Raw genomic sequence first — 25120 nt, 5'->3', positions numbered from 1 at the left:
TGATCTAATGCTTTCATGGAAGGAAGCCACAAATGTTTACCAGATTCTTGCCAATATTTGTGCATGGTTAAGTGCAGGTGCTTATGTGCTTATCTTCATTTGCATTGAAGGTTATCTCGGGGACTGAGTGGGGCAACTTGCTGCTTTGGGAAGGGGGCCTCATTAAAGTAGAGCTCTGTCGAGCTGGACACAAGCCCTGTCACAGTGGCCCTATAAGCCAGTTAGTTCTGGATGAAGGAGAACTTGTCACTGTTGGAAGAGATGGCTTCATTCGGGTGAGTTTTATTTCTGCTCTGCCTTTAGGTGTGCAAATTTGTGGTCAGCAGGTAAATGTTACATGTTTTCTTTACCAGGGCTTATTTATGGAGGCAATTTTGCAGTGCAGTTTCTTTCTGAGAATGAATTTTTAGAAACAAACGGAATAAGATCACATCTCCACAGTGTATATATTTGAATTGGATAGTGTTCATGCAATGTTCTCTGTTTAATAGTAGTAAATAAATCACCTTTTACTCTAGTAAATCAAAATAATTTTCACTGATTCTCTAACAGCTTTGTTCTTGCCTGCATTCTAACATTTTTTTTCATGTGTAGTTTTGGCTCATCTTTATAATTTTCAGGCCTATTATTAATACATTTGGTGTTATTTCAAAGGATAAAGTACAGCAATATTTGAAATTAATTTTCTGAGTATTTGAAAGCTCAGATTATTAATGTTAAAATGACATAGAAATTAACTAGCATCTCAGAGATACATATACTGAAATAGAGGAAAAATTAAAAGAAAAAGCATCCTGAAGTTGACATATAATTCTATAAATTAAGATCAAAAAGTTTTCCTTATCCATACCACCAGGTTCTGATCTCACCTGTCAATTATCAAGGATTTTGCAATTTTGTTTGCCTGCTCTTTAGGGGAAGACATGATGTGTCTTCTGCTTATATGTGAAAGAACCCAGATAATCAGCGGGAAGCTGACTGTTACAGGCAGTGAAGGGTTTCAAACACCCTGGATTTTTTGTTGCTGTTGTTGTTGTGTTTTATAAATTGATATTATCCCGTGAGGAAAATTGATTTGGTTATAAGGGTACCAACTGATTTCTTGTCCTTATGCCACAGAGCAGAACATGGATGTGTTAGATTTCCCATTCTTTCTTCTGTGCTGCCTCAGTATGAGCAATGCTGAGAGCAGGCAGATACCATTTACAGTCTATAGTTTTGAGGCTGCCATGTATAGGTCTGCTAGTGTCAGGGCTGAATTTAATCTACTGTTGTTTCAGAATTGGACAGAGAACTTTTACATATACTTTGCATTGCACCCAAATGTATCAGATAGTAGTTGCTGATTGTCACTGTTCTAAGTTACATTCAAAGCAGTGAGGCAGATATGACAGGTTTCATACTCTACCTGTAGAATCTATATTCCCCTGGTTTCTTATAATTTTGAATTTCCTTATTAATCGTACACCTCCTCTCATCCCCTTATTTTTTTATGCTTCCAACGCCATGAAGGTGTGGAACTTTGAGACAATAGATGCTGCTGATCCTGTGGATGACACAGGGTTACTGGAGGTGGAGCCTATGAATGAACTTCACGTTGGCAGGAATGTCAGTCTGAGTTTCATGTCGAAAGTTCATGACTGTGGACAGCCCATTTGGTTCGCTCAGGTAAGATACACTCAAGTACATACATCTCTCTGGAGAAACACAGAATGAGGGAGGTGATGTTAAGTAACAGCAGGAGTCCATTACAAATCAGTACATTTCTTTTTGGTAGAGTTCAATCTTCTTCTGGATATATACATAATCTTATTTTATATATATATAAAATAACATCTTCTTTCAAACACTGGAACAGGCTTCCTAGAGAGGTGGTTTATGTCCCAAGCCTGTCATTGTTTAAGAGGCATTTGGACAATGCCCTTAATAACACGCTTTAACTTTTGCTGAGCCCTGAATTGGTCAGGCAGTTGGACTAGATGATCATTGTAGGTCCCTTCCAACTGAATTATGCTGTGCTGTGCTATGCTATGCTATATTTTTAGTGTATAAGTAACATGTGAGACTCTGGCTTTCAGAGCCAGAACTGCATAAGAATAGGAGAATGTCAAAAGGTATTGTCCCAGTTCTGTTATCCTGGACTGATGGATAGGACTGACAGGGCCAACATCACCACATTGTTTTTTCAGTTTCACAATGATAATCATTAAAGAATTTTTAAAGACTCTCCACGGGCAGTTTTATTTCAAATTGAGTTTGAAAATATTCAAGTTACATGTTTTGTTTTTTCTTCTTCAGGATAACAACGGAGCAATCTGGAAGCTGGATTTGACTTTTTCAAATATGGCAAGTTTGTTTTCTTTTTCTTTCTTCTGATTTCTTCAGTTCCTTTGCAATAACTTCCTTAAACTATGCTGGATGCATCTGCAATGAAGCTTGTGTTTTCTGAAGCTGCACGGTTGAAATTTTTAACATTGAAACAGATTTTTTTTTTCTTAAAAATTTATTTTCATAATGTTATTGATTATAATGATTGTGCAGGATTATAAAAAACAATTTGATTTTTCATTCCCGAAATTTTGGCTGCCACATTCACGTTACTTTAAAGGACTTTTATCCTCATAAGCAGGTAATAAAAGGTGCATGGATGCAGGAAATGAGTTCAAGGAGTATTGATATATCCAATCTTGACAGGTGTTTGAAACAAGCCTTACTGTTATCTCTAAATGAGAAAAAGATCTGGGAAAAACAAGGAGAAGATGAAATGCACTTCACATGTTTTATCCTGCTGGTTACTAGTGTTACTGCTGGAGATGTTTCTGATGGAGAAATAGATGACACAGTTAAAATGCGGGCATTTAATTTTCGATCCCGAACATATTAAAGGGATTGTTCCCATTCACTTTGAGTGGAATAAAGTTCTGTGGCAACAGGTAAAATTATGATCCAAGAATTTTGTGGTAAATAAAAGATGTACAAACATATTATAAAAACTAATGTAAAAAATGTATAGCAAAACATAGAATTCCTTGGATGATGAAATGATTTCCCAGGCAGCATAAGCCCTAGGCTTGAGAGCGTTTTCTTTGCCTTCAGAGCAACAGCTCTATGTTAAAAATACTAATTCCAAGCCTGAAACCACTTAATGAAAGGCATTCCCCTTTATGTTCACATAGAAAATGATGGATTTTTAAATTAACTTAATGTTCCTACAGTAATTTTGCTCATGATCTTCTTATGAACATTTAAATTAAAAAAAAAAAAAGGAATTGCATATAGGTATCTCACGGATGCCAAATTTTGTTCACACAAACAGCACCTGTTTAGATTTTTTGGGTTCGCTGTAGGTATGACTGGTAATACCTTGTAAGTGCAGCTCCAGAATGTAGCAGAATTTCTGTTCTTCTGTTTTGCGCTGCAGACCCGTGATCCAGAGTGCCTGTATACCTTCCACTCTGGAAGGATTGAGGCCATGAGTGTCTCTCCTGTTACATACCTTATGGCCACCACTGCTCTTGACCGTAAGTACGCTATTCCTTCCCTCTCATGCCACTGTAACTGTTTTTGAAGAGCAATGATTATTGGTTTGGAACTATTCTGTTTTGAACTGAAGTTGTGTATTTGCTCTTGAAAAGTCACTTCACAGACAATTGTTATTCCTGGGATCAGTTCTTTAATAATTAAGGCAAATCACTAATGTTTTGAAATAATGTGTTAAGACTGCTTCATCTTAAAAGCCTGGGATTTTAACAAGAGAAGTTTTTAATGGGAAACTTTGTAAATTCTGTTCGTTCTGAAGGAATGGCTTGAAAGATGAGACATTTGGTTTGAATAACAGCACTTGTATTCAAGGCTCTGGATCGATAAGTGTTGGGATTTTTGTTTTGTAAGGAATTACATACATCTCTAGCATTGTGTAAGTCATTGTAAATATTAATATTCGTGGCTTTCTTAGAAGATGCAATAGCTATCATGCTCTCAACAACAGCTAACATGTAATTACAGACATATTTATTTAACTTATATAAATATTGCAATTTAGGCCTCTCACAGTTAGCTTTATCACGCTTTGAAAGAAGAACCACTGACCAGAACATTAACAATGTCATTTACACTTCTCAGAAAATGCTACAAGGTCTTTAACTCAACTCTTGTCAGCAGTATCTTGTCATTTGTCTGTGTTGTGCAATGTACAAGCTCTTCTAGCCTGAAGACAAACTCCTACCAGTTGAGCAAATGACACTTACGATACATGCCAGCTGGAATGGAATTTTATGCAGACCAATATGTGTGTCTATGAATCTGTTAGTTTCACCTCTGGTGAAATTGGCTTTTCTTTGGACAGTCTCCCATTTTCATCTATTTAAATATTTTCCTCCCTAGGCAATCCCAAGTAGTAGCGTATCGTCTTTTCCTATGTTGTCAGTACAGATTTTTCCCTACAGTATGCCATGGATCTGTGATTACTTGAAAATTACACATAGTGGTCAGCATGGGACTTCTTATTATAACCCTCAGCCCTGAGAACTCTTGGGAGTGTGTAAGTTAAAGGGTGAAGAAAGTTTATGTTTTGTTCATGAGCACCATGCTAGCTGTGGTACTCTGTAGTAACCACCAGTCATGTCTTTCCAGGCTGGCATTGGATACTCAAAGAGAAAAATTAATAACATTCTCTCCAGCTTTTAATTCAAATAAATAGACATTTCTCCATAAATCTTAAAAAGTAAGTGTTGTTGCAAGAAATAAATTCTTACTGTCTCCTTTCCATACAGGGTCAGTGCGTATCTATGATTTCATCAGCAACAGTCAATTGAGTGAAATTAAGTTTAAACAAGGAGGAACAGCACTGATGTGGGCACCTCGTGTTGTGAGTTTTTGCTGATGTGTTAACAAAAATTCATATGGGGCCTATGAGCCTGCCAGCATCAAGAAAGTTGCTCACCATAAAAGACCTTAATGAAGTCACTGTTAGGCCATGGTGGAATTTACTGTATGTATATAAAAGTTTGTGGAGTAGTATGTATGTATATAGTATGTGTACAGTTTGACTTTACTGTGGATTATCAGGTATCCTACTTTGTGTCTTTCTGAGATTTTAAAATCAGATCTCAGTGTGCAGTCCTAGGAAGTAGTCTTAGTTTATAGACTAACAGTTTCTATTTAACCCACACGGAGTAATTGTCAATTAACATGAGTTCATTAACACATTTTGAAATGACAGCCCAGACAATCCACAAACATTTCGAGATAAATCCTAAAAAAATGTTGCCAGAACTGATCATTTGTGTGGTGTGGAGTCTATCACTTTTAGACATATTTGCTAATTTTAATTAAAATAGTGTCTAGTTATGTCCTTGAGGAAATATAGCAAGCCTGGTGACTTAATTATAAGCAAATTTATGGAGGAAAGTGCTTACTTGAATTTCCAAGGCAAGGGTAACACTGGGACAGTACTCTTAACACTGTAATTCTGGCCATGCAGACTTTCAGGGATGCTGTTAGGTGATACCTATACATTCAAGAGGTAAGCTGACTGCCACAATAAATTGTACAGCATTACAAAACTGACTCAGTTCAGTTTTACAAAAGGGTACTTAGTTTATCTAGCTGCATTTAAAATCCTATTAGATACTTCCACATAGCTTAAGGTGCTCAAATGTGTTTGAAAATATGTGCTATTAATCTAAGAAAATTTCATCCAACATACTTTGAAGCATCTGTATACCACAATATCCTCATAGGCAAGGTAGCAACATACAGGTTAGATAAGTCAACAGTGACATGGAATTAAAACTGCCTAAACAGCTGGGCTCCAGGGGGTAGTGATCAGCAGCACAAAGTCCAGTTAGAAGCAAGCCTTCAGCAGTGTACCCTAGGGGTCATTATGGGTGCCAATATTCTTCATTAATTACCTGGACACTGGAGCAGAGTGCACCCTCAGCAAGTTCACAGATTATACAAAACTGAGATGAGAGTGACTGGTACTCTAGAGGGTTGTGCTGGGATATGGACAGGCTGGAGAATTGGGCTGAGAAGAATCTCATGAAATTTGACAAGGGAAAATGCATAGTCCTGCATCTGGGTAGGAAGAACCCCAGGCACCAGTACAGGCTGGGGGCCCACCAACTGGAAAGCAGTTCTGCAGAGAAGGATCTTGGGATCCTGGGGACACCAAGCTGACCACAAGGCAGCAATGCCAGAGGTCCAACAGCATCCTGAGCTGCATTAGGAAGGGGCATTACCAGCTGGTTGAGGGAGGTGATCCCTCCTCTTTACTCAGCACTGGGGAGGCCACATCTGGAGTGCTGGCTCCCTCGTAGAGGAAAGATATGGAATTAATGGAGTCAATCACAGAGCCATAAAATTGAGGTCCATGAGTGACTCCTCTTGGTCATTTACTGAGCAATGCTATTGTACACCTGCTTATTACAGAGGGGCTTTGTAAGGTAAGACATTATGGGCTGATTTTCCCAGATAACAGGAAGACAGTTACCCCCAGCTCCCTTCTGAACAATAAACTTTTTCATACCTAAGATCATACTTTTGCCAATTGGTCACAGAGCTTATCCATTCACTCTCACCTCTTCACACAGCAATTCTCCTTCTGGTGTGCATTAATAATGATCTGTGCCATGTCTGGAGATGGCTCAGCTTGTATATCACTTCAAGACACTACCATGTATGGCTAATATCAGCTAAATAAGCAAGTCCAGCTAGATCCAGCTGAAACACCAGCCTGTTGCTGCTAACTCTTCTCTCTCACAATTCAAGCCTGTTAGCAATTGGCTTACCTACAGGGCCTATGGACTCCACAGCCTCCTCTTTCCACCTCAAGCAGCTATCCCTGTTGACAACTGTACTTTACATGGATCAGCCAGACCCAAGTCTGTGCCCTCACCTCTTCAAAAATCATACCCACATTTGATGCCCAATATTATATTCAGGATAATATAATAATTCCTTTTTTGAGTTCTAACTCTTGTCCTTAAGAAGCTATTGATATATTTGTATATCAGTATGAATTACCTCTTCCTCAGATGTTACAACCACATCCTCATTAACATTTCCAGTCTCAATGGCATGTTATCAGTAAAAAACCCCAAAACAATCCAAACAAAAAAATAATTCCCAGTCTTCCCATTCCTTTTACGGTAGCATATTAAACAGAATAAACAACATTTCCCATGTATGAAACACTCTTTGTGCTTTAGCAACACTTCCATGTAAGATGAGTTACAGATTAACACCACAGCATGTGCCGTACAGATTCCTATTCTAAGCTCTCAGGTGTACACTGTGATTTTTTTTCTTCATTCTTCCACTCAAAGGTAAATCCTAAAGGAGGTCTAATTGCAGTGGGGTTTGAAGATGGTGTTGTCCGAATAATTGAAGTTTATGATCCCAAAGGACAGCCCGTTCTTGCAGGACAGAAAAATACAGAGAATGCAAAGATAAATCTGAAACATGTTTTCAAACCTCATGCTACTGCAGTTACAGCCTTAGCATATGAACGAAATGGAGATGTGCTTGCCACAGGGGTATGTATCACTTCTTTTGGTTATTTTTATTAAGCCATAAGTGTAGAGATTATTTAACAAGAAAAGGTAAAGTTTGTTTACTGACAACACAGTTATACTTCTGTTACTGCTGTTGATTGCTTCTTGTAGTTCTCTGCAGTGCTGGGGGAAGAGGAGGATCTGTTTGCAATCACATTTGTTTTCTGAAGGAAAGCAACCATGCAGTTCATACAATTCATTTTGTGAATTACTGGACTGTTTAGTGTGTATACTGTAATCCGCTTTGAAGATGGATTTGGTTCATTTTGGAATTAGTTTAATAGTATCTTGGAATTAGTAAAAGCAAGTCCGTTTGTACACCACCTTGACAGCACTCCAGCTGCTACCCGGCACTGCTTGGCCTTACAACAGTATTGACCAGTTGGTTTGTCAGTGTGCCTGCTAGTCTTTGAGATGATTTCCAGTCAATATTGCCTCTCTTTGTAAAAGCTAGCCTTCACCCATGATCAGTGCATTTGCAGTTACATATTCCTTGAACTGGATCACCATGCATTTCACTTAATGCAGGATTTAAGCTGCCATACTGTTGTGGTTTAACCCTAACTGGCAACTAAGCCCCACACAGCCGCTCGCTCACTCCCCCCAGTGGGATAGAGGAGAGAATCAGAAGGGTAAAAGTGAGAAAACTGGTGGGTTGGGATAAAGACAGTTTAATAGGTAAAGCAAAAGCCGTACACACAAGTAAAGCAAAACAAGGAATTCATTCACCACTCCCCATGGGCAGGCAGGTGTTCAGCCATCTCCAGGAAAGCAGGGCTCCATCACGCCTAACGGTGACTTGGGAATACAAATGCCACAACTTCAAATGTCCCCCCCTTCCTCCTTCTTCCCCCAGCTTTATATGCTGAGCATGACGTCCTATGGTCTGGAATATCCCTTGGGTCAGTTGGGGTCAGCTGTCCTGGCTGTGTCCCCTCCCAACTCCTTGTGCCCCCCCAGCCTCCTCACTGGTGGGGTGGGGGGAGAAGCAGAACAGCCCTTGGCTCTGTGGAAACACTGCTCAGCAGGAACGAAAACATCTCTGTGTTATCAACACTGTTTCCAGCACAAATCCAAAACACAGCCCCATACCAGCTACTGTGAAGAAAATTAACTCTACCCCAGCCAAAACCAGCACACACACATCATGTTGAACACCAGTTCTGGATTTTCTTGTTATCCAGGGAAATCAGCCTGTGCTGTCTTATCTGAAAAATCGGGCCTGAGCCTGAGCTTTAAAGGAGCTCCTGGGGCAATGGGCAGAAAGCACATGGCTGGGGTGCCAGATGAGGCCCATCAGGACAATTAAGGGCTATGGGTGCACTCAGGGCCCTGGAGCAAGGTGGGCAGGATTTTTATTTCCTCCCTGTAATCATCAAGGAAAGCTAATTTTAAGTTCCAATGTACTTGTAAGTCCTCCTGTTGAGGCACAAAACATTTAAGTATGTGTTTATGTCGTGAAGTACTTACAGTCTATCGAATTTTTGGTCAGCTTTGATTTAGTCATCATCTTTGGTTTCTTTGGGTTTTTTCTCTCTCTCAGAGTAAAGACAAAACTGTTTTCTTTTTTGCTGTTGAAGATGAATACAGGCCAATCGGATTCATCTGTGTCCCTGGGCCTGTGCACGCATTACAGTGGTCTCCACCTTCTCATGTGAGTAATACATGTTTGTTTTCTTTCCTTCCCTACAGTGTTAAAATGTCATTTTGAAAAGAACTTCCAATGAAAATAGATGAAGATCCATGACCCTAGCCATGTTCTCTATAGACAATGCAAAAAATGTTTTGCTACTTTGTTCTTCATGCTGCTTCAGAATGACAGGTTCTGTGTAGCTGTATCTCTGGTTCAGTCACTTTGAACGTATTTTGGACTTTGGATAATAAAGAGCAGAAACATGTGCAAACCACCAAATTTTGCTCAGCTTTTTGAGTTCCTGCCTTGAAGAAACAAGCCTGTGCCTTAGCTTTTGGAAGGTCTTAGTCTTCTTTGATAACAGAGTTATCTGAGCATTATTGCCTGTTCCTCTTGCCCATATTAAAACAGGCTTTTGCAAAGCTTTCGGACCATATTAAGAAAGATTTTGTGTACTTCTTTGAATTCACACTCTGTGTTTGAAGTGTGTCAGTGACATATTTAAATAGATTCTTGCTAATATTTTAAAAGTTCTGTAAGGTTAGAGTAACATCTGAAATTTTGGTTGGTCCAGTATTCTTATTTAGAAGGGAGATTGTTCATTATATTTAGATAGTGACAAAGTGGCCAGCAAGATATGTTATACTAGTGCACAGTGGCAAAGTGTAGCTATTATTGCTTGTTCATGGGAACTGATAAAAACTGCATTGGCAAAAGAGCTCTTGCTGGTATGAACCGTATGTTACTGCAGAAATGACAGATCTTGATCTGACAGTTGCATTTTGAGTCCTTTCCTTGAGGACAAGGTATTCCTACTTACTAAAAAAGCACCCATCATACCTTTGATGTGTTAGGTTCTCTCTGAGTAATTTTGTCTACTGGTGTCAGTTCTCCACTGCTAGATATGAACACTTATTCAACATAGTACATGCATCCGAGTGTTACACTACTTCTTGTCTCTTTAAAAAAAAAAACACCTTGATGATTAAATACTATACATTTAATGAATGTATTTGTAGGGCTGAGATTTTATAGACATAAGAACCATATCTTTTCTAGTTAAGTAGTAGTTCCATAGTAACTCTAATATACCCCTTTTGTACGTTTTTAGTGATGATAAGCCTCTCTCTATTCTCCAGATGGCTTAAAAAATTGAAACTAAATACAGATTTGCCTTTTAAAATCTCAAAACACTAAGTAAGTATTACCCTTACCTCACCTATTCTTCCTAACTTTGCATTTTAAAGGATCTGGCAGGTACCAGCAAAGAACAAACAAACTCAAAGCTAAATAGCATTTGGCAAGATTCTGAGCCCAGTCTTGAAGGTATAAGGGATTTATTAGTATAGAAACATATGAACTTTCAAGCAATTATCAAAACAAAACCTCAGCTCCTAACTTTTGGGTCAGATCCATCCTTTAATTTAACCAAGCTCCCAAAATATCATTGTGCTGCTTCCAGGCTAGACAGTGTCAGAATGATAGCTGTTCTGTATATGGCAAGGACTTCTTCAATTGCTTAGCTTTGCCTAGCATACATAGTATAAAAGAAGCTCACTGGTTTCTGATGTCCATTTAAAAGAGTCCATTTAAATAAGAGCATAGAGTTAATGCCTCCTGGCTGGAGTTTCGCTTTGTGCCTATGCATCCTCTGACTAACTTTTTCCCATTTCTCTCAATTCCATGTATACATCTGCCCTATACTTGTATTTTTTCTGGTTTTGTACAGGTGAAGAGCATGCTGCTCATCCTTTGTGAGAATGGCTTTGCTCTCCAGGTTCCTGCCCCTCTCCCTGAGGAACAGGATACAGTGTCCACCTATCAAATAAAAAACCTGCCGATGCAGTACTTCCATTTTTATAGCGTTAAATCCCGAATCAAGGTAAAGAACTCTTCTGTGGAGGAATTTCATGTTCTTCATGTGCCAGAGGACAAAACTACCCAAAAAGCTTTCTAGTCCCTATACTGCATCATAGGATTTTTGCTGAGCTTTTTGAACGGGAAGGTCGGGTGGAGTCCCTTTGTGGCTGAGTTTCAACATTTGAAATTACAAGTTGTTGTCTGTTTATTCAAGTGGAACATACACCACACTGAAAGCATGATGTGCATTTTGATTAGAATTAAAAGATAACATTGTGAAAGGGAAAGATGGTATAGCACATTAGTTCTTAAAGTATTTTCATTTTGGTAATTTTCAGAAAAAGTAGGTTTCTGGTGGTTGATGTCAGCCCTGTAGGAAATGCCTTTGAACAGTCATAAAACACCCATGTGGTTACTTTGAAGCAAACGTGAAACATCCCTTTTTTTCTGATTTTTTAAAAATGTTGTAATAATTTTAAAGGTGTGGTTTTTATTTCTGAATGAGAATTAGCATTTTAGAAGATATGCAGGGCCAAAGGAAAAGAGTTATGCCAGCTTTCAGCTATCGTTAATTTTGTGAAATTAAAAAGCAAGCTGATGTTAGGCTCAGGAGTAGAGCTCCAGTGAGCAGGCTCTCAGTCCCATGTTCAATCCACCACAATCCAACAGCCTCTCTGATTCTGTTCTTAACCTGTGATTTCTCTGCTTTCTCTAGTAATTGCTCCTGTCTTCTGAGTGGTGCATTACTGAATGTCAGGCAAAGCCTCATTTCTTGTTAAAACTAGGAGGAAGTCAGTATCCAGAAGAAAGATTTCTTGGTGGTTTTCTCACAGGAGGAACCACAAGAATGATCACAAAGCTAGCATACATATGTAAGGAAAGATTGAAAGAATGTATGTGGAGTTTTTTGGGGGTGTTTTTGTTTGGTTGGGTTTTGGGTTTTTTTAGTCAAAAGAGAAGAATATTGTTGGGAGACACTATAAATCTTTAAAAATAAAAAAGGTTTCTACAGGGAGAAAGAATATTAATTGCTCTATTTTTCCTCTAGGAATAGATCAATAATTAATAAGTTGCAACAAGGATGTTTTAGATAAGATGTAAGGAAAGATTTCTAACAGTAAGGGTGGTGAAGCACTGAAGTAGTTTGTGTAGGCTGTCAGTCCCCATAGCAGACTTTTAAAGGGTAGGTCAGACAAACATCAGCCGATAATATTTAAAGTTTAGCTGATTCTGCTTTTGGGCAAAAGAATGCTCTTTTGAGATCCTTTCCAGACCTTTCTCTATGATTTGCTATCTAATATCTTCTTAGGAAGATCCTGTTTTAGAGAATGTTTGATATTTGTGTATGCTAAAGTAGGCTTGAAAGGAAAGGGAGGTTTAAATATTTTATAAATCCAAAAATGTCTTTCCTTCATTGTTCAGAAGGAGTAAAGTCCATTACAGCTTCTCTTTTTACTCTACATCAATGATGCATTAGAAGTTGGGAATCTGAGTTCAGCTTTCCAGTGCTTTTCTTTCTTCCGGGCAGGCAGAGGACAGGGCTTAGGAGTTCTGCAGAAGCAGTATGCGAATAGTGGTTAATTTGAGGAATAATCCCTCTGAGGAAATGCTGGTCTGCTTCTCAGGCAGAATGGTTTCTGTTTCAAAGGACCATGAGTTAAAATACTTCAGAGGGGATAAATGGGGGCATTTTCACTGGAGAGTCCCGTGAAGTCTGGTTGATCTCTGCTTAGTTGAAGGAAAAGATATTTCTCTAGATATTCTGTGTATATAATGCCAGGACCACCTTGGATTTCATTTATGGGACTCCTTTAGTCAGTAACGCATGGAGTGCCTTGGTTTCATGTCTCCATGTTTCTCTACTTGTTGTAATAGCTGGAAGAGGAGATTGCACTGAGAGAGAAAAAAAAACATGAGAAGGAGAAAGCAAAGCTTGAATGGATAAAGCAGCAACAGGAGATAGGAAAGGAGGTAGAAGAAGTAGAACCTGAAGAGGAACCCGAAGAAGAGCCATTGCCACCTCTCTACATACCAGAGGAGCCCAGTCCCATCCTCTGTGGGTTTTATTCAGCACCAGGAAAATTTTGGCTTTCCTTGGTAAATCAATTTTTATTTCATATTGATGGGATTGCAAGATGTGGCAACATTCCCTTCACATCTGGGTGCCTTAGAAAACTGATTATTTGAAACCTGTTATCTCTGGGACATGGAATCCCCTTCATGCTCAATAGTTTCAGTGGTCTTTGTGAAGTAAATCAGTAGTATCACTCCAATTCAGATTGTTCAGTAAGTTTCCATTAGGTATGCTTCTTGGTGATGCCTGAATGAGCACAAAGACTAAGCTGTTCCATCACAAGCAGAAGGTAGAATTTAACATAATGGTAGGATGGCTTGTAATGCCAGTGATCGTGAAAGATTTTTCTCTGTGGGCAAATAGGATCTCTAGATGTTTGGAAGTAACATTTTCTAACCCATAGTAGATCATTAAGGAAGGAAGAATTGTTCTGAAAATTGTATTTACCTGGTCAGCTGCTTCAGTGTCCTTTTGTTACCTTTTCTTTATGGTCCTTCTCTTCAGGGTGGGTATGACTCAGGGTTCCTCTATCATTGTGAATTCTCCTCACATCACCAAGATGACCCTGAAAACAGGAAAGATGAACCCTTTGAAGTGATTGCTATTGAGGACACCGACAACAATCCCATCCGCCAAATCTCCTTCTGGTAAAACATTGTAGTGTAACAGCTTCCCGATAAAACTTGATGAAATGGAACTTGGAAGGGAGGAGTGTACACTGCTTTGTCCCCTTTTAATTGTGGGTCAGCTGTAGTACACAGGAACTCTCTCTGGTTTTCCTGGCACTGAGTTTCACTTAAAATTCCTCATGGACACAGTTGGGCACTGTGTCTGACAGAATAATTTGAAAAGCCCTTCAAAGATAAAAATGTCTGATTTCTAATTAAGTACTGATTAGGACTCAAGCATCCTAGACTGCAGATCTCCAGGAGACCCATTAGAAGTCTCTGCAAATTGTGATCATCAGAACAGCAGTTATTTTTGCTAGTTAGCTAAGAGAGGACACAGTTAGCCCTCAAGGAGAACATGGAGGGATCAGTCCATCCCTCTTGTGCAAAGAATACAGGCTTCTCAGGATATTCTGTGAACAGTGTGAATGAAAAGGGTAAACTGTTTTCAGACTCCCAATATTATGTTCCCTCTGTAAGGCTAGGCATGATCTGCATCTAAGGAAGCAGGTTTAGCTCAGGCTTTAATCTACAGCTGGCTGCATTCACCACCATCTATACTAGATGAAAAGCAGGGAGAGAAAACTTTTTTCTAGCTCTGAACTTGGTGTCTGCTACCCTGCACAACTCAGGGCTAAGACCAGTTACATGATACCCAGCAAGTGCTGGAATGTTCCTGAGCAGCCAGTTAGCTGGAAAAAAAGTTTTTAGTAGTATCACACATACTTTAAATGGTCCAAATACTTTGCTCCTAGCTTACAAACTTGGGAAGGCTACATTTATTCAGATAGATTAGCTCTTCTGAAGAATTATCACATTTTGAGCTGTGGCCCTGTTACAAGTTGCCTGTTACTACTGTTTCTTGTTGCTTATTTGACAGTACCAGCAGGCTACTGATGTTCTGTGGGATGCAGAATGGCGCACTGCGTGTTTATCCCCTCCAAGATAAAGACCTCTCAGTGAATACCCTAAAGGAATACTGGTCCTTCAATGTACATGACAATGATTATGGCCAGATCCAGGGGATCTGTTCTAGTTACGATGATAGATTTCTGATTACCTGTGGTGGAGATGGAAACATTTTTACTTTCAACATCTTGTCTCCAGAGGATGTTCACAAAGAGCTAAAAGCCAAAATCCCCTCTCCTAGGGTAAGCCGCTACCATCTTTCACTGAATTAGGCCTATTTACTGTGAAACTATTAGATGGGCAAAATGCAGTTCAATTATTTGGCATCATAGATCTTTCATAGCAAAAGCTGACATTTCCCAAACAATTTGGAAGAATAGTTCTTGCAAACATTCCCTTATAAACAGGCACTATGACTGCATTGTTCCTTCTCAATGTTTTGTGGTTTTCTCCACATAAACATTGTATGTGTTGTTCATATGTAATAGTCTACTAGTCTTTTCCCACTCATAGGTGTAATCATGCACATTCCTAGAATGAAAGAACCACAAAGATTTATTATACTTAATACCTGTCTTGGATTAATTCCAGTAAAGTATGATTCTGCTTTGGATGGGGATTCTAGAAATCGTGTTGGAGGATACCAAATGTGTAGTTTCTCAGTGCATCGAGTACCATTCATATAAAATTCACAAGCTGGATTTTTTAAATTTGCAAAATAGCACAGCATGATGCTGATCCTGTTTATTTTTCATTCTTGGACAGGATTAGCAAGTAATGATTTTACAGGTGTTCTGTAATCACTGTAGATCTCATCACCTGTAGCATGTTTGAACAGATGACACTGGAACTCAATAACAGTTCTACTGATGATACACAAGAGAGAAGTGTCAACTCCCCCACTGAAAATGTTCAGACTTCATCGGGTTTTTTAGAAATCTCTTGAATGCCTGAATTAAACAAATATAACTTGAAAGAAGCAGTGAGACCTGTTGAGTAAAGAAGTGCTGTCATGCACAATGAATTTTCAAGTAGATATAAATTCAGTACAGTTTAAACATTCTTGAAAGTGTCCACATAAAAGAAATTCAACTTTTAAATATTTTTAATATTAGTTGGTAACTACATTTTGAAAGATGCTTGTTAAGGGAGAGGGAGAGGAAATTGTGATTTTGATCATTTAGTTAAATTGTTCATGACTAGTTGGAATTCTTTACCAATATCACAAGAATATATAGCACTGAGAATAGACTCAAAATTATTTTCTTAAACTAAGTGAATGATTGGAACATGTGATATGAGAGCCTTGCTAGCTCCAGTATTACAAGTAGTGATTAATTTACAATTATAAAGCATATATACAGTTTTATCATTTTGAGTATGTAAGTACCTCTATATAAAGATCTTTATGGTCAATTTCTATTGTTCAGGCTAGCAACATTGCTTAATGACCATCCTAATAGAGCTTTTCCCTTATCAAAGTATATCTTCATTAAGTATCTATTCTAGTTTTAAGTCATGTGGAAGATTTTAAAAATTCCATCTTCATTAAACTTAATGAGATTCTTAGAGAATCAAATACAAATCCTCTGAAACTAATTGAGTTAAATTACAGATCAATTTAGTATGACTGTATTCACTGTAGGATGATAGGCCCCCCTCTTTTTTTAGAGCACGACTGCCTAGGGAAATGAGGCTTGTGCGACTGCAGTGTCCATCCATCTGTCATTCTTCACAGCTAATAATTGTGAACCCATTATGCAGTCAGCAGAAGCAAACCAGATTAATTACACATGTAACTTGGAATTAGCCCAGGATATGTTGTCTCTTGTCAATGTGGCAGCGAGGGGAGACAAGAGAATTGGATTTGGGGGTAGAGAACCAAAGATGTTATGAGACAGAGTGAAGTTAGGACAAGCAATGGTGTAATGGTTGATGTTGATGGGGAGGATGTAGAAGTTGTGTTCTCTGTCCCTAAAAACTATGCTTCATTAGTTCTTTTACATGTAAACCAACTCAACTGCTTTTTCTTGAAACATTAAAACCTGATATTTAAGGCCCCTACAGCAATATTGATCATGAAAGTTTCTTTTGGTTTTGTGAAAGGCAATGGGAGCTCTGTCTTAATGTTTGTAAAAGCTTTATTGTCTGTTGAAACTATTATTGCTTGTTTAAAGACAGGACAATGTTTTTATTGCAGCGTGGTCTTGAGAAGGAGAAGGCTGCTGAAGACATTGAGGATCCCAATGCCTACAAGTAAGAGATGCTTGGATAATGATGAAAGAGATTTTCAGGTGTTGGTAGCTCTTTCTTCAGAGCATGTATTTCTTTTTGCCTCCTAATAGGAGGAAGAAGCTGATCACCCTGAATTTGGGTCATTTCTTTGTTACACACAAAGTTTTTTCAGTCTTTCCCTCCATTTTATCTACTTTTCTGTGGTAGTAATTCAAATATGGTATTCTGAGACTTACCTTCAAACTACAGAGACAACACAAGGTCAAGGTCAAAGCCGTGTGATGTTAGGACTGTACAAATATACAGGAAGATGATTCCTTTCTAAGTTACCCTAAGAGCCATTGAGTTCACTGGGAGTTTAAGGCTGTCAAGGAAATCTAAAAGGTTACATAAACTGTAATCTTTCCTCTCTTCCACTGAGATAACACTACTTCCTTTTTCATGCATTTTCAGCATTGAGGAAGTCAAGCAGAAAAAGGAGTATGAACGGATAATGAAGGAAGCTGAAGAAAAAAAAACCAAGAAAAGAGAGCAGTTAATTGCACTGAGGCATGAGTTTCTTTTTCTTCTTCAAAAGAATCAGGAGCTGCCCAAGCACATGCAGCTGCACAGAGAGGTACCTCTGGTTTTTATAAAGGTCATTTACTTTTAGAGGCACCTTCTTCTAAAATGTTGCTACCCAATGTGTTGGAGCCAAAGATGTCCAACCCTTTGGATTAAGGTAGTTCTATGAATATATAATTTGCTCAGACTTCTGAATCACAGGTGGTGAATTGTGACATTGAAGAAGCATGTGGGAAAAATGTGGTTCTCTGTGGAGGTCTGAATAGCTCCTGAAATAAATGATTGTGTTGATGTGCATGGAACTCTGGCATCTGGGCAAAATATTTATTACCAAAACCTAGTAGCCAAGATAATGTGATGGTAGGTTTTCTATCTTTCTGCAGCAGTATGAGATGGACCATAGGATCTTTGAGGAGCTGGATAGGCAGACAGCACAGAGAATCCAGTTAGTGCAAAAGGAGCTGGCTTGGGAGCATGAGAAACACTTGATTGGACTGCAGAAACTGCGAAATCAGTAAGTATCACTTTTCTTCCACTTCTCCCTCTGACCTTGCAAGGGGCTTATCGTTTACAAAGTTATACCTGCCACAAGGAAATAGAATGCAATTTTTTTTCCTCATATAATCAATATTTCTTCTGTTCTGTTTTGATTCTGTTCTTATTTTACTTGGAACATACACAAGAGTATATATTGATATTTGGGTGTACTTACTTCTTTTGAATCTTTGATAAAAATTCAGATGTTCAAATCAAAGAATTAGCATTCTGATTCACTTCTATATGAAGAAAACTGCGGGGGGTGGGGGGGTGAGTGTTGAGACTAAATTTGCCTGGGTTTTTGCCAGTAAGTTCAGTAAGAACCAAGAACTTTTATTGAAACTTTGAAGAACAACCTGTGAAATGAACCCCTGTTTTTCAGGCATGTTGCATGTGTGTCAGATATTTTAGTGTCATTGCTAACTCGATGTTCCCTATACAGTTTAAAGTTAGGAAATGAATTTTCTCAAGAAAATGTGAGGTGCATTTTGGGTTGGTTTTCTTAAATCTAAGTATATAGCAAAAGATAAATTCCTAAAAATAAATACATGATAGAAACAATACACAATGAAAAAAACCAACCTTAGGCACATAGAGTGTGTGACTGGGGAAAAGACTTGAATGAACATGTTTTTAATCAGTCCTAAATGGAAGATGAAAGATATTCTCATGAAAAACCTGGTGTAAGTTTCAATATTGGGAGGGGTCTTAATATGTTTATTCTTGAGCATCTCCATTCCTAGATTGGATAAAAGTCAATAGACAGTGTCAGATGTCATCATGCTATTACTTAATGACTTGTGAATTTACATGTAATGATTGTATGTGCAATAAGTAAACTACATTATTCGTGTCCTTTTGGTCAAGGCAAAATGGTAGGTTGTGCCTACTGACATCAGATGGTTTGTCTTATTTGGCTTTTCAGGTTTCGGGACTCACTGGAATTTGACACTGTTGTTGTTCATGCTATTCAAAGCAATCATCAGATTTCCACCTACAGACTTCTAGCAATGTCTGAGAAATACTACCAAGATAAGGAACGTCCATCATGGAAGAAGACAGTACTTAAACAGGCATGGAAACAAGCAGAAGAAAGGGAGACTGTCACAGAGACAAGGCGTATGCATAGGTCTAATGATGACCATTTAAACCTTACCAGTAATATGGTTTCTGTCTTTCATCTCAGTTTGTTTTCCTGAGTCCAAGCTAAAGAAATTATAATTTCTTCAGGTACAGGTAAAGAAATATAACTCTGGTATCTTTTTCAGTACCTGCATACATAGTTACACACATACATAGTTTTCCATGTTTAGGTCAACATCAGCAATTGTTGCATTCTACCCCGTGGGTAGAATGTAACTAAGAATCAAGTCAAAGAACCCAAATACATTCAGGACATCCACTACACTGGAACTATACTGATCGACACTAGCTCTACAGGAGCTGTCCCAGGGGTCTCCAGTAGTTGGGACTGCACTGTGCTGCATGGTATTTACATCTTCACATGGTTATTTTTTGGTCCAGATGCCAGCATTTTTGAGGGCGAGGCAGAAGAGCCGAAGACATCAGAGGTTCGAAAGCCAACCACGCGTTATATAGAAAGCAAACATGAGCAAATCAGAAGAATTGTTGAGAAATCTGACAAGGTGAAAGCTAAGATCATGAAGAGGAAGGCAGAGTGGGATGAATTGTGAGTCTTGAACTGGACTCTGTGCCCTTTCAGTTCTGCTTCTTATCTGAGGTCAAGTAATGCTATTTAGCTGTCATATGGCACTGTAATCTCTCTGCCTAGTTTTTTATATTCCTAATGGTTGTAATTAAAATAGATGAGTTTTCATGTATCTCTGAGTCTCAAGAGAGCATTGAAATATTTCGGTTAGTTTTTATGGTTCTTCTAAAATATTAAAAAACTTGAATTCAGCTAGGTAGCTGCATCTTCAGATAGGGAGTAAAAAGGTGTCTAAATTGATCATGGCTGAGAGACACCTAGACCATTACAGTCAACTCTCTGTCAACCCTGCCAGCACCACATAGAGCAGATGCTGTAACAGCTGGGTTAGGTCAGTTGTGCTAACATCATGGCCATTGTGTGAGGGTTTGTGATATGCCTTCATGTTCCATGCTGGTCTTTATCTTGAGAGGCAAGAAAGGGGAACAAGACATCTCTGAAAGCTCAGGGAAGTATAGAAATTCTTCATTAGGAGATGAATGACAGGGAATGGGACCAATGCAGAGTCAGAATACAAGGCTTTTAAGGTTATTAAGTGTTTAAAAATATAGAGTAGGATCAGGTATTCTCTGCTACAGACTGGTGGAGTGTTGACACACAAGGCTCGCAGAGACTGAGAGCAGCATGTAGTCACTAAACCCAGAAGTCAGTCCAAGTGTAAAGGTTTAACCTGTCCCATGGCAGAGCTATGTTATAAGAGTTCTTGGGGAAAAAAAATTTATCTGAGGTTTTCATTCAAATGTGCAAGGATGTTCTTCCCAAAGTAGCCTTTCTTTTCTGAAAGAGCTGTGTGATTCTTGAACCCTAGCTCACCTCCCAAGCCTTGCTGCACAAATCAGAAGGTATGAAATGACCCCATTTGTTGATCTGTATGCTTTCTGTCTTGAAGTTCAGCTTTGTTTTGTACCTACCAGATACAAGAGCAAACCTAGTGATGATTATGAGAATCCCAAAGATGCTGAGGCCATCAAAGAAGCACAGGAAAATATGGGATGTTATGAGTTGAAGACTGCCACTAACTACAGAGTCCCTGAACACAAGCATATGAACACTGAGAAGAAGGTGATGCAGCTTAAATCCCTGGAATTGTTGGTATGTAAACTGATTCATTGATGTGTATATTTCCCCCTTTTTGGGAGAGGGAGGATAGTGTATTAGTCACTGAAGAAATTTTTTGAAAGGAAATCAAAGTGGATGTGGGAAAAGGCCTTGTGGACAGACTGTTGAGTTAGCTTTAGTTACAAATCAGCCTTTCATTCGTGAACTGTTAGTGCTTCATCAAACTCAAACCTGAATCAGTCCAGGATAACTGTCAGCTGGCTCTTTTTAAACAAGAAAGAGAATTTACCTTTTCTAATACTTCAGCAGAAACATCTGGTTTTTTTAATTCTTCATAAAGTCTTATCTAATAAATGGTATGTTTTCCTTAAAACACTGAGCTAAATAACCCCTGCCATGAAATACCGTTACAAAAACAGGGATGTGAGCAAGGACAGGTGTTTCTAGTGTGGCGTCACCATATTTGCACTTTGGCAATCACTGCTTCTGGGTACTAAGCACTGGAACCTTCCTGAGAAACCAGGTCTTTTGGAGCCACCTTTCTGTGATAGGACTCCTACAGCTACCACCCATCTTTTAACCACAAAGACACAGGAAGCTCAAATGTTGTGCAGTATCTTTGTTGCTTTCCTTGTGACTTCTTTCCCTGTATCCTTCTTCTCACAGGAACTGTTTTTCATTTTATTTGGCTGGAGTGCAAAAGAGTGACAAATTTCTTTAGCTAAAAGAACAATGAAGAAATATATCTATTGAACTTGGAACTGTCTAGTTGCTTTTTGGTAGGAAGGCTTATTTCTTGCCCTGCTTACTGACAGAGGAGCCTCTTCACTGCATGGTTTATCTTTGGCAAAGTGTAGGGTATACTCTCAGTGGTCCTGAATCTTCTCCAGCCTTATGCTAATCTCAGGCACCCTCTAGGCTGTGTTGCTTTGATAGCAAGGTCTAAACATTACAGAAGCAATGCTACAGTCTCAGGGGATTTCTTGGATCATTTTAATCTCATGCTTAGGCTCCAGTACTTCATTGTAGTGCTGATGTTACCAGATACCCAGTGATTAACCTAACTCAATAGGACAAGCCAGTACAAACAAAGGAAATAGTTCTTCTTGTAAATTCCAGGTTTATACAGATGAAGAATTGCAGTATACTTCAGTGTATAGGGTTGTTTTCTTTTATAAAGATCAGAAAAGTTTCTGCCAAATATACTAATGTTAGATCACATTCGGTTATTATTTCATGTGAAAAGGGTAAATTAATACAGCATCTCCTCATCACAGAATTGCAGAATGATTGAAGTTGAAAGACACTTCTGACGATAATCTAGTCCAAACCCTCTGCTCAAGCAGGGCCATCTGAGCAGGTTGCCCAGGACCATGTCCAGATGGCTTTTTAGTATCTCCAAGGATGGAGACCCCACAACCTCACTGGGCAATCTGTACCAGTGTTCAGTCACCCTTACAGTAAAAAAGTGTTTCCTGATGTTCAGGGGGAACCTCCTGTGTTTCAGTTTGTGCCCATCTCCTCTTGCCCATCACTGGGTACTACTGAAAAGAGCCTGGCTCCATCCTCTTTGCACCTTCCCTTCAAGTATTTATATACATTGATGAGATCCCCCCCCTCTCTGAGCCTTCTCTTCTGCAGGCTGAACAGTTCCAGCTCTCTCCACCTTTCCTCATATGAGAGATGCTTCAGTCCCCAAATCATCTTAGTGGCCCTTTACTGGACTGTCTCCAGTAGCACCGTATCTCTCTTGTATTGGGGAGCCCAGAACTGGACACAGCACACCAGATGTTACCTCACCACTGCTGAAAGAGGGGTCACCTCTCTCAACCTGTGGCAACACTCCCTAATGCACTCCAGGATAACATTAGCCCTCTTTGCCACAAGTGCATATTGCTGGCTCATGGTCCACTTGGTGTCCACCAAGACCCCCAGGTTCATTTCTGCAAAATTGCTTTCCAGCTGGTCAGCCCCCAGCACGTACTGGTGCATGGGGTTGCTCCTCCCCAGATGCAGGACTTTGCACTGCCACTTGTTGAATTTCATGAGGCTGCTGTCAGCCCATCTCTCCAGCCTGCCCCTCTGGACAGCAGCACAACCCTCTGGTGTATTAGCTGCTCCTCCCAGTTTTGCATTATCAGCAGACTTGCTGAGGTACACTTTTCCTCATCATCCAGATAATTAATGATGTTGAATAGAATTATTATTACTGAATTCTGAATATAGAATTGTTACTGAGGTCTGCCTACAGGCCAAGCAAGATGCAAACAAGTTGTTACAAATAGGTTTTGTTGCACTTGGCTGTTTAATTCCCACCTCTACCATCTGATGTGTCACTTTTCAGATTAGTGGATCTTCATCTTGAGTTGGAGAAAAAAATATTCAGTTGATGTCAAAGTTTTCTGAGTTGACTTTGGGACTCTGGGTTGCTGGAAGGCCTGGAGAGAATTTGTTTTGGACATCCAGTGGCTTGTATGAAATCCAAAAGCATCTGACAGAATGTTACTTTCTTGCTTTTAGTATCCCTATCTACTATACTTTGAAAATTCAGAACTTTGTTCCACTTCTAACCACCTGCAGTAGCTGTGATTTCAGCTTCGCCATCACATATAATAGATAAGAATCTCATCTGCCTTCCAGAACCTACATTTATGGAGGACTGCTTCAGTATCTTTGAGGTTATGTGAGATAACAGCTTTGTTTCAATGACTATGTCAAAGTCGTCTAGATTTCTGCACAGCTGTGCATTTTGTAGTGTGTACAGTAAAGGTCCTCTCAGGTATGTTTCTTTTGTCTTGGGGATAGAAGCTTGCCTTAGAACATACTAAAAGAAATCTAATTTTCTTTTTGTTAGTGTATTATTTATACTATATACCTGAAAAGAGGCATACATGTATCAAAGCTGAGATACTCTCTGTAGTTAATGACAGACAGCCCAAATGACTAATCCTCTAAACTCCACAGCTTATTTTCACAGCCCCTGTCTGCTTTCTGCACTGCTTCAATATCTCATGTCATGAAACTCACAATCAAGTCAGGAACTGAGAGAATGGGGAAGCCTTGTTTCCCTTCTTACACTTTTGCTGTTTGCTGTGAAGGAGAGGAAGAGAGGTGGTTCCAAAGATTTTAAAACCAGACTGAAAGACAGCTGTTTAAAAATGTTAATGTGTGGAGATGGTAAAGAAAAGAAAGCTAGTATGGAAAGAAGGAAAGTCAGTATGACAAGCCTCTTAACCATTACTTTTGTTGGGGAAGACTATATACTATGTAAGTGTTCCTGGGGAATCTTACTAAAATTGTTTTTCCTTTGCAGATCCATAGGAGGAAAGCGGATATGAACAAAGAGATCATGTCTTTGCGGGATCTCAAGGTTTCTGTTATTGATGAAATCAAGCGTTTAGTGCAAGAATTGAAATCCATACAGGGAGCCTTGGATTTATCAGAATGTCTCCCTCTTCCTCTGATCCCTCAGTTACACCCAGATGAGGTTCCTGAAAAAAAATTTGAGTATGACAGTGACATCCTCCTGAAGTTCAAAGAGGAGCAGGAGGCCAAGGCAAAGCTCCAGGAACAATTGGAAGGGTCTCCTTCATCTCACGCATTTAGGCATGGGTTTCTTCGAGCTCCTTCCATTAAAGAGATTGACCCCATGGCACAGGCTGCAGGTGCACACCCAATGAAAACAGCATCATCTGTGGTCACAGAGCAGCAAAAAGTTTCTGAGATTGAGAAGGCAGAGCCAACAGAAATGGAACTGGAAATTTTAATGAGGGAGAAGATAAAAAATCTATACTTGCAGGAGACCTTGATTAAAAAGGTAGGAAATAATTTTTTTTTTTTTTTTTTTTGTCAGATTGAACAATCCCACTGCATCAGAAATAAAACCAAACCCCCTTTTGTCTCAGGATTGCAGCTACTCTTGCCTTTCCGAAGTTCAGGAAAATGCTATCTGGTACAAATTTACAGTGTAAGTCAGTACAAATCCCTAACTGTGACCTGTGTGCTGAATATTATCACTTGAAAAACATATCTTAGATTTCTTATTGATTGTTCTATGAAAATATGAGCTTAGTGGCAAAAAAAGACAAGTAAAATGTTAGAAATTACTTGAAAAGTGGCAAAGAGGAAAAAAAGGAGCATCACTACAACTTTGTAGATTCCTGATGTTCTCAGCAATTAAATAACTGTAGTCCCGACGCTTTGGTCTCAAAAATGATTTTGTAGAATTAGAGAAGGTACAAAAGAGAGTAACCAAATTGCTTAGTCATGGAAAAGCTTCTTTAAAAAGCACATCTA

General features: G+C 39.0%; 1 protein-coding gene across 1 annotated transcript in view; it reads left to right on the top strand.

Moving 5' to 3' along the window:
• The window catches only part of CFAP44 (cilia and flagella associated protein 44), a 46906-nt gene that overhangs the window by 12372 nt on the left and 9414 nt on the right, over nt 1–25120 (top strand). The window contains exons 9-26 of the mRNA XM_075034338.1: nt 111–275; nt 1513–1668; nt 2299–2346; nt 3422–3521; nt 4773–4867; nt 7329–7538; nt 9100–9210; nt 10919–11071; nt 12925–13146; nt 13628–13770; nt 14672–14942; nt 16901–16956; nt 17389–17551; nt 17883–18013; nt 18962–19155; nt 19561–19726; nt 20680–20857; nt 24138–24641. Coding sequence (XP_074890439.1) covers nt 111–275; nt 1513–1668; nt 2299–2346; nt 3422–3521; nt 4773–4867; nt 7329–7538; nt 9100–9210; nt 10919–11071; nt 12925–13146; nt 13628–13770; nt 14672–14942; nt 16901–16956; nt 17389–17551; nt 17883–18013; nt 18962–19155; nt 19561–19726; nt 20680–20857; nt 24138–24641 — 3066 coding nt within the window. The remainder of the gene's footprint in view (nt 1–110; nt 276–1512; nt 1669–2298; nt 2347–3421; nt 3522–4772; nt 4868–7328; nt 7539–9099; nt 9211–10918; nt 11072–12924; nt 13147–13627; nt 13771–14671; nt 14943–16900; nt 16957–17388; nt 17552–17882; nt 18014–18961; nt 19156–19560; nt 19727–20679; nt 20858–24137; nt 24642–25120) is intronic.

The sequence above is a fragment of the Buteo buteo genome, chromosome 8 (genome assembly GCF_964188355.1).
Source record: "Buteo buteo chromosome 8, bButBut1.hap1.1, whole genome shotgun sequence".
In the NCBI taxonomy this organism is placed as follows: domain Eukaryota; kingdom Metazoa; phylum Chordata; class Aves; order Accipitriformes; family Accipitridae; genus Buteo; species Buteo buteo.
Note: the sequence above shows the minus strand (reverse complement) of the source record. Positions and strands in the feature narration are given on the sequence as shown.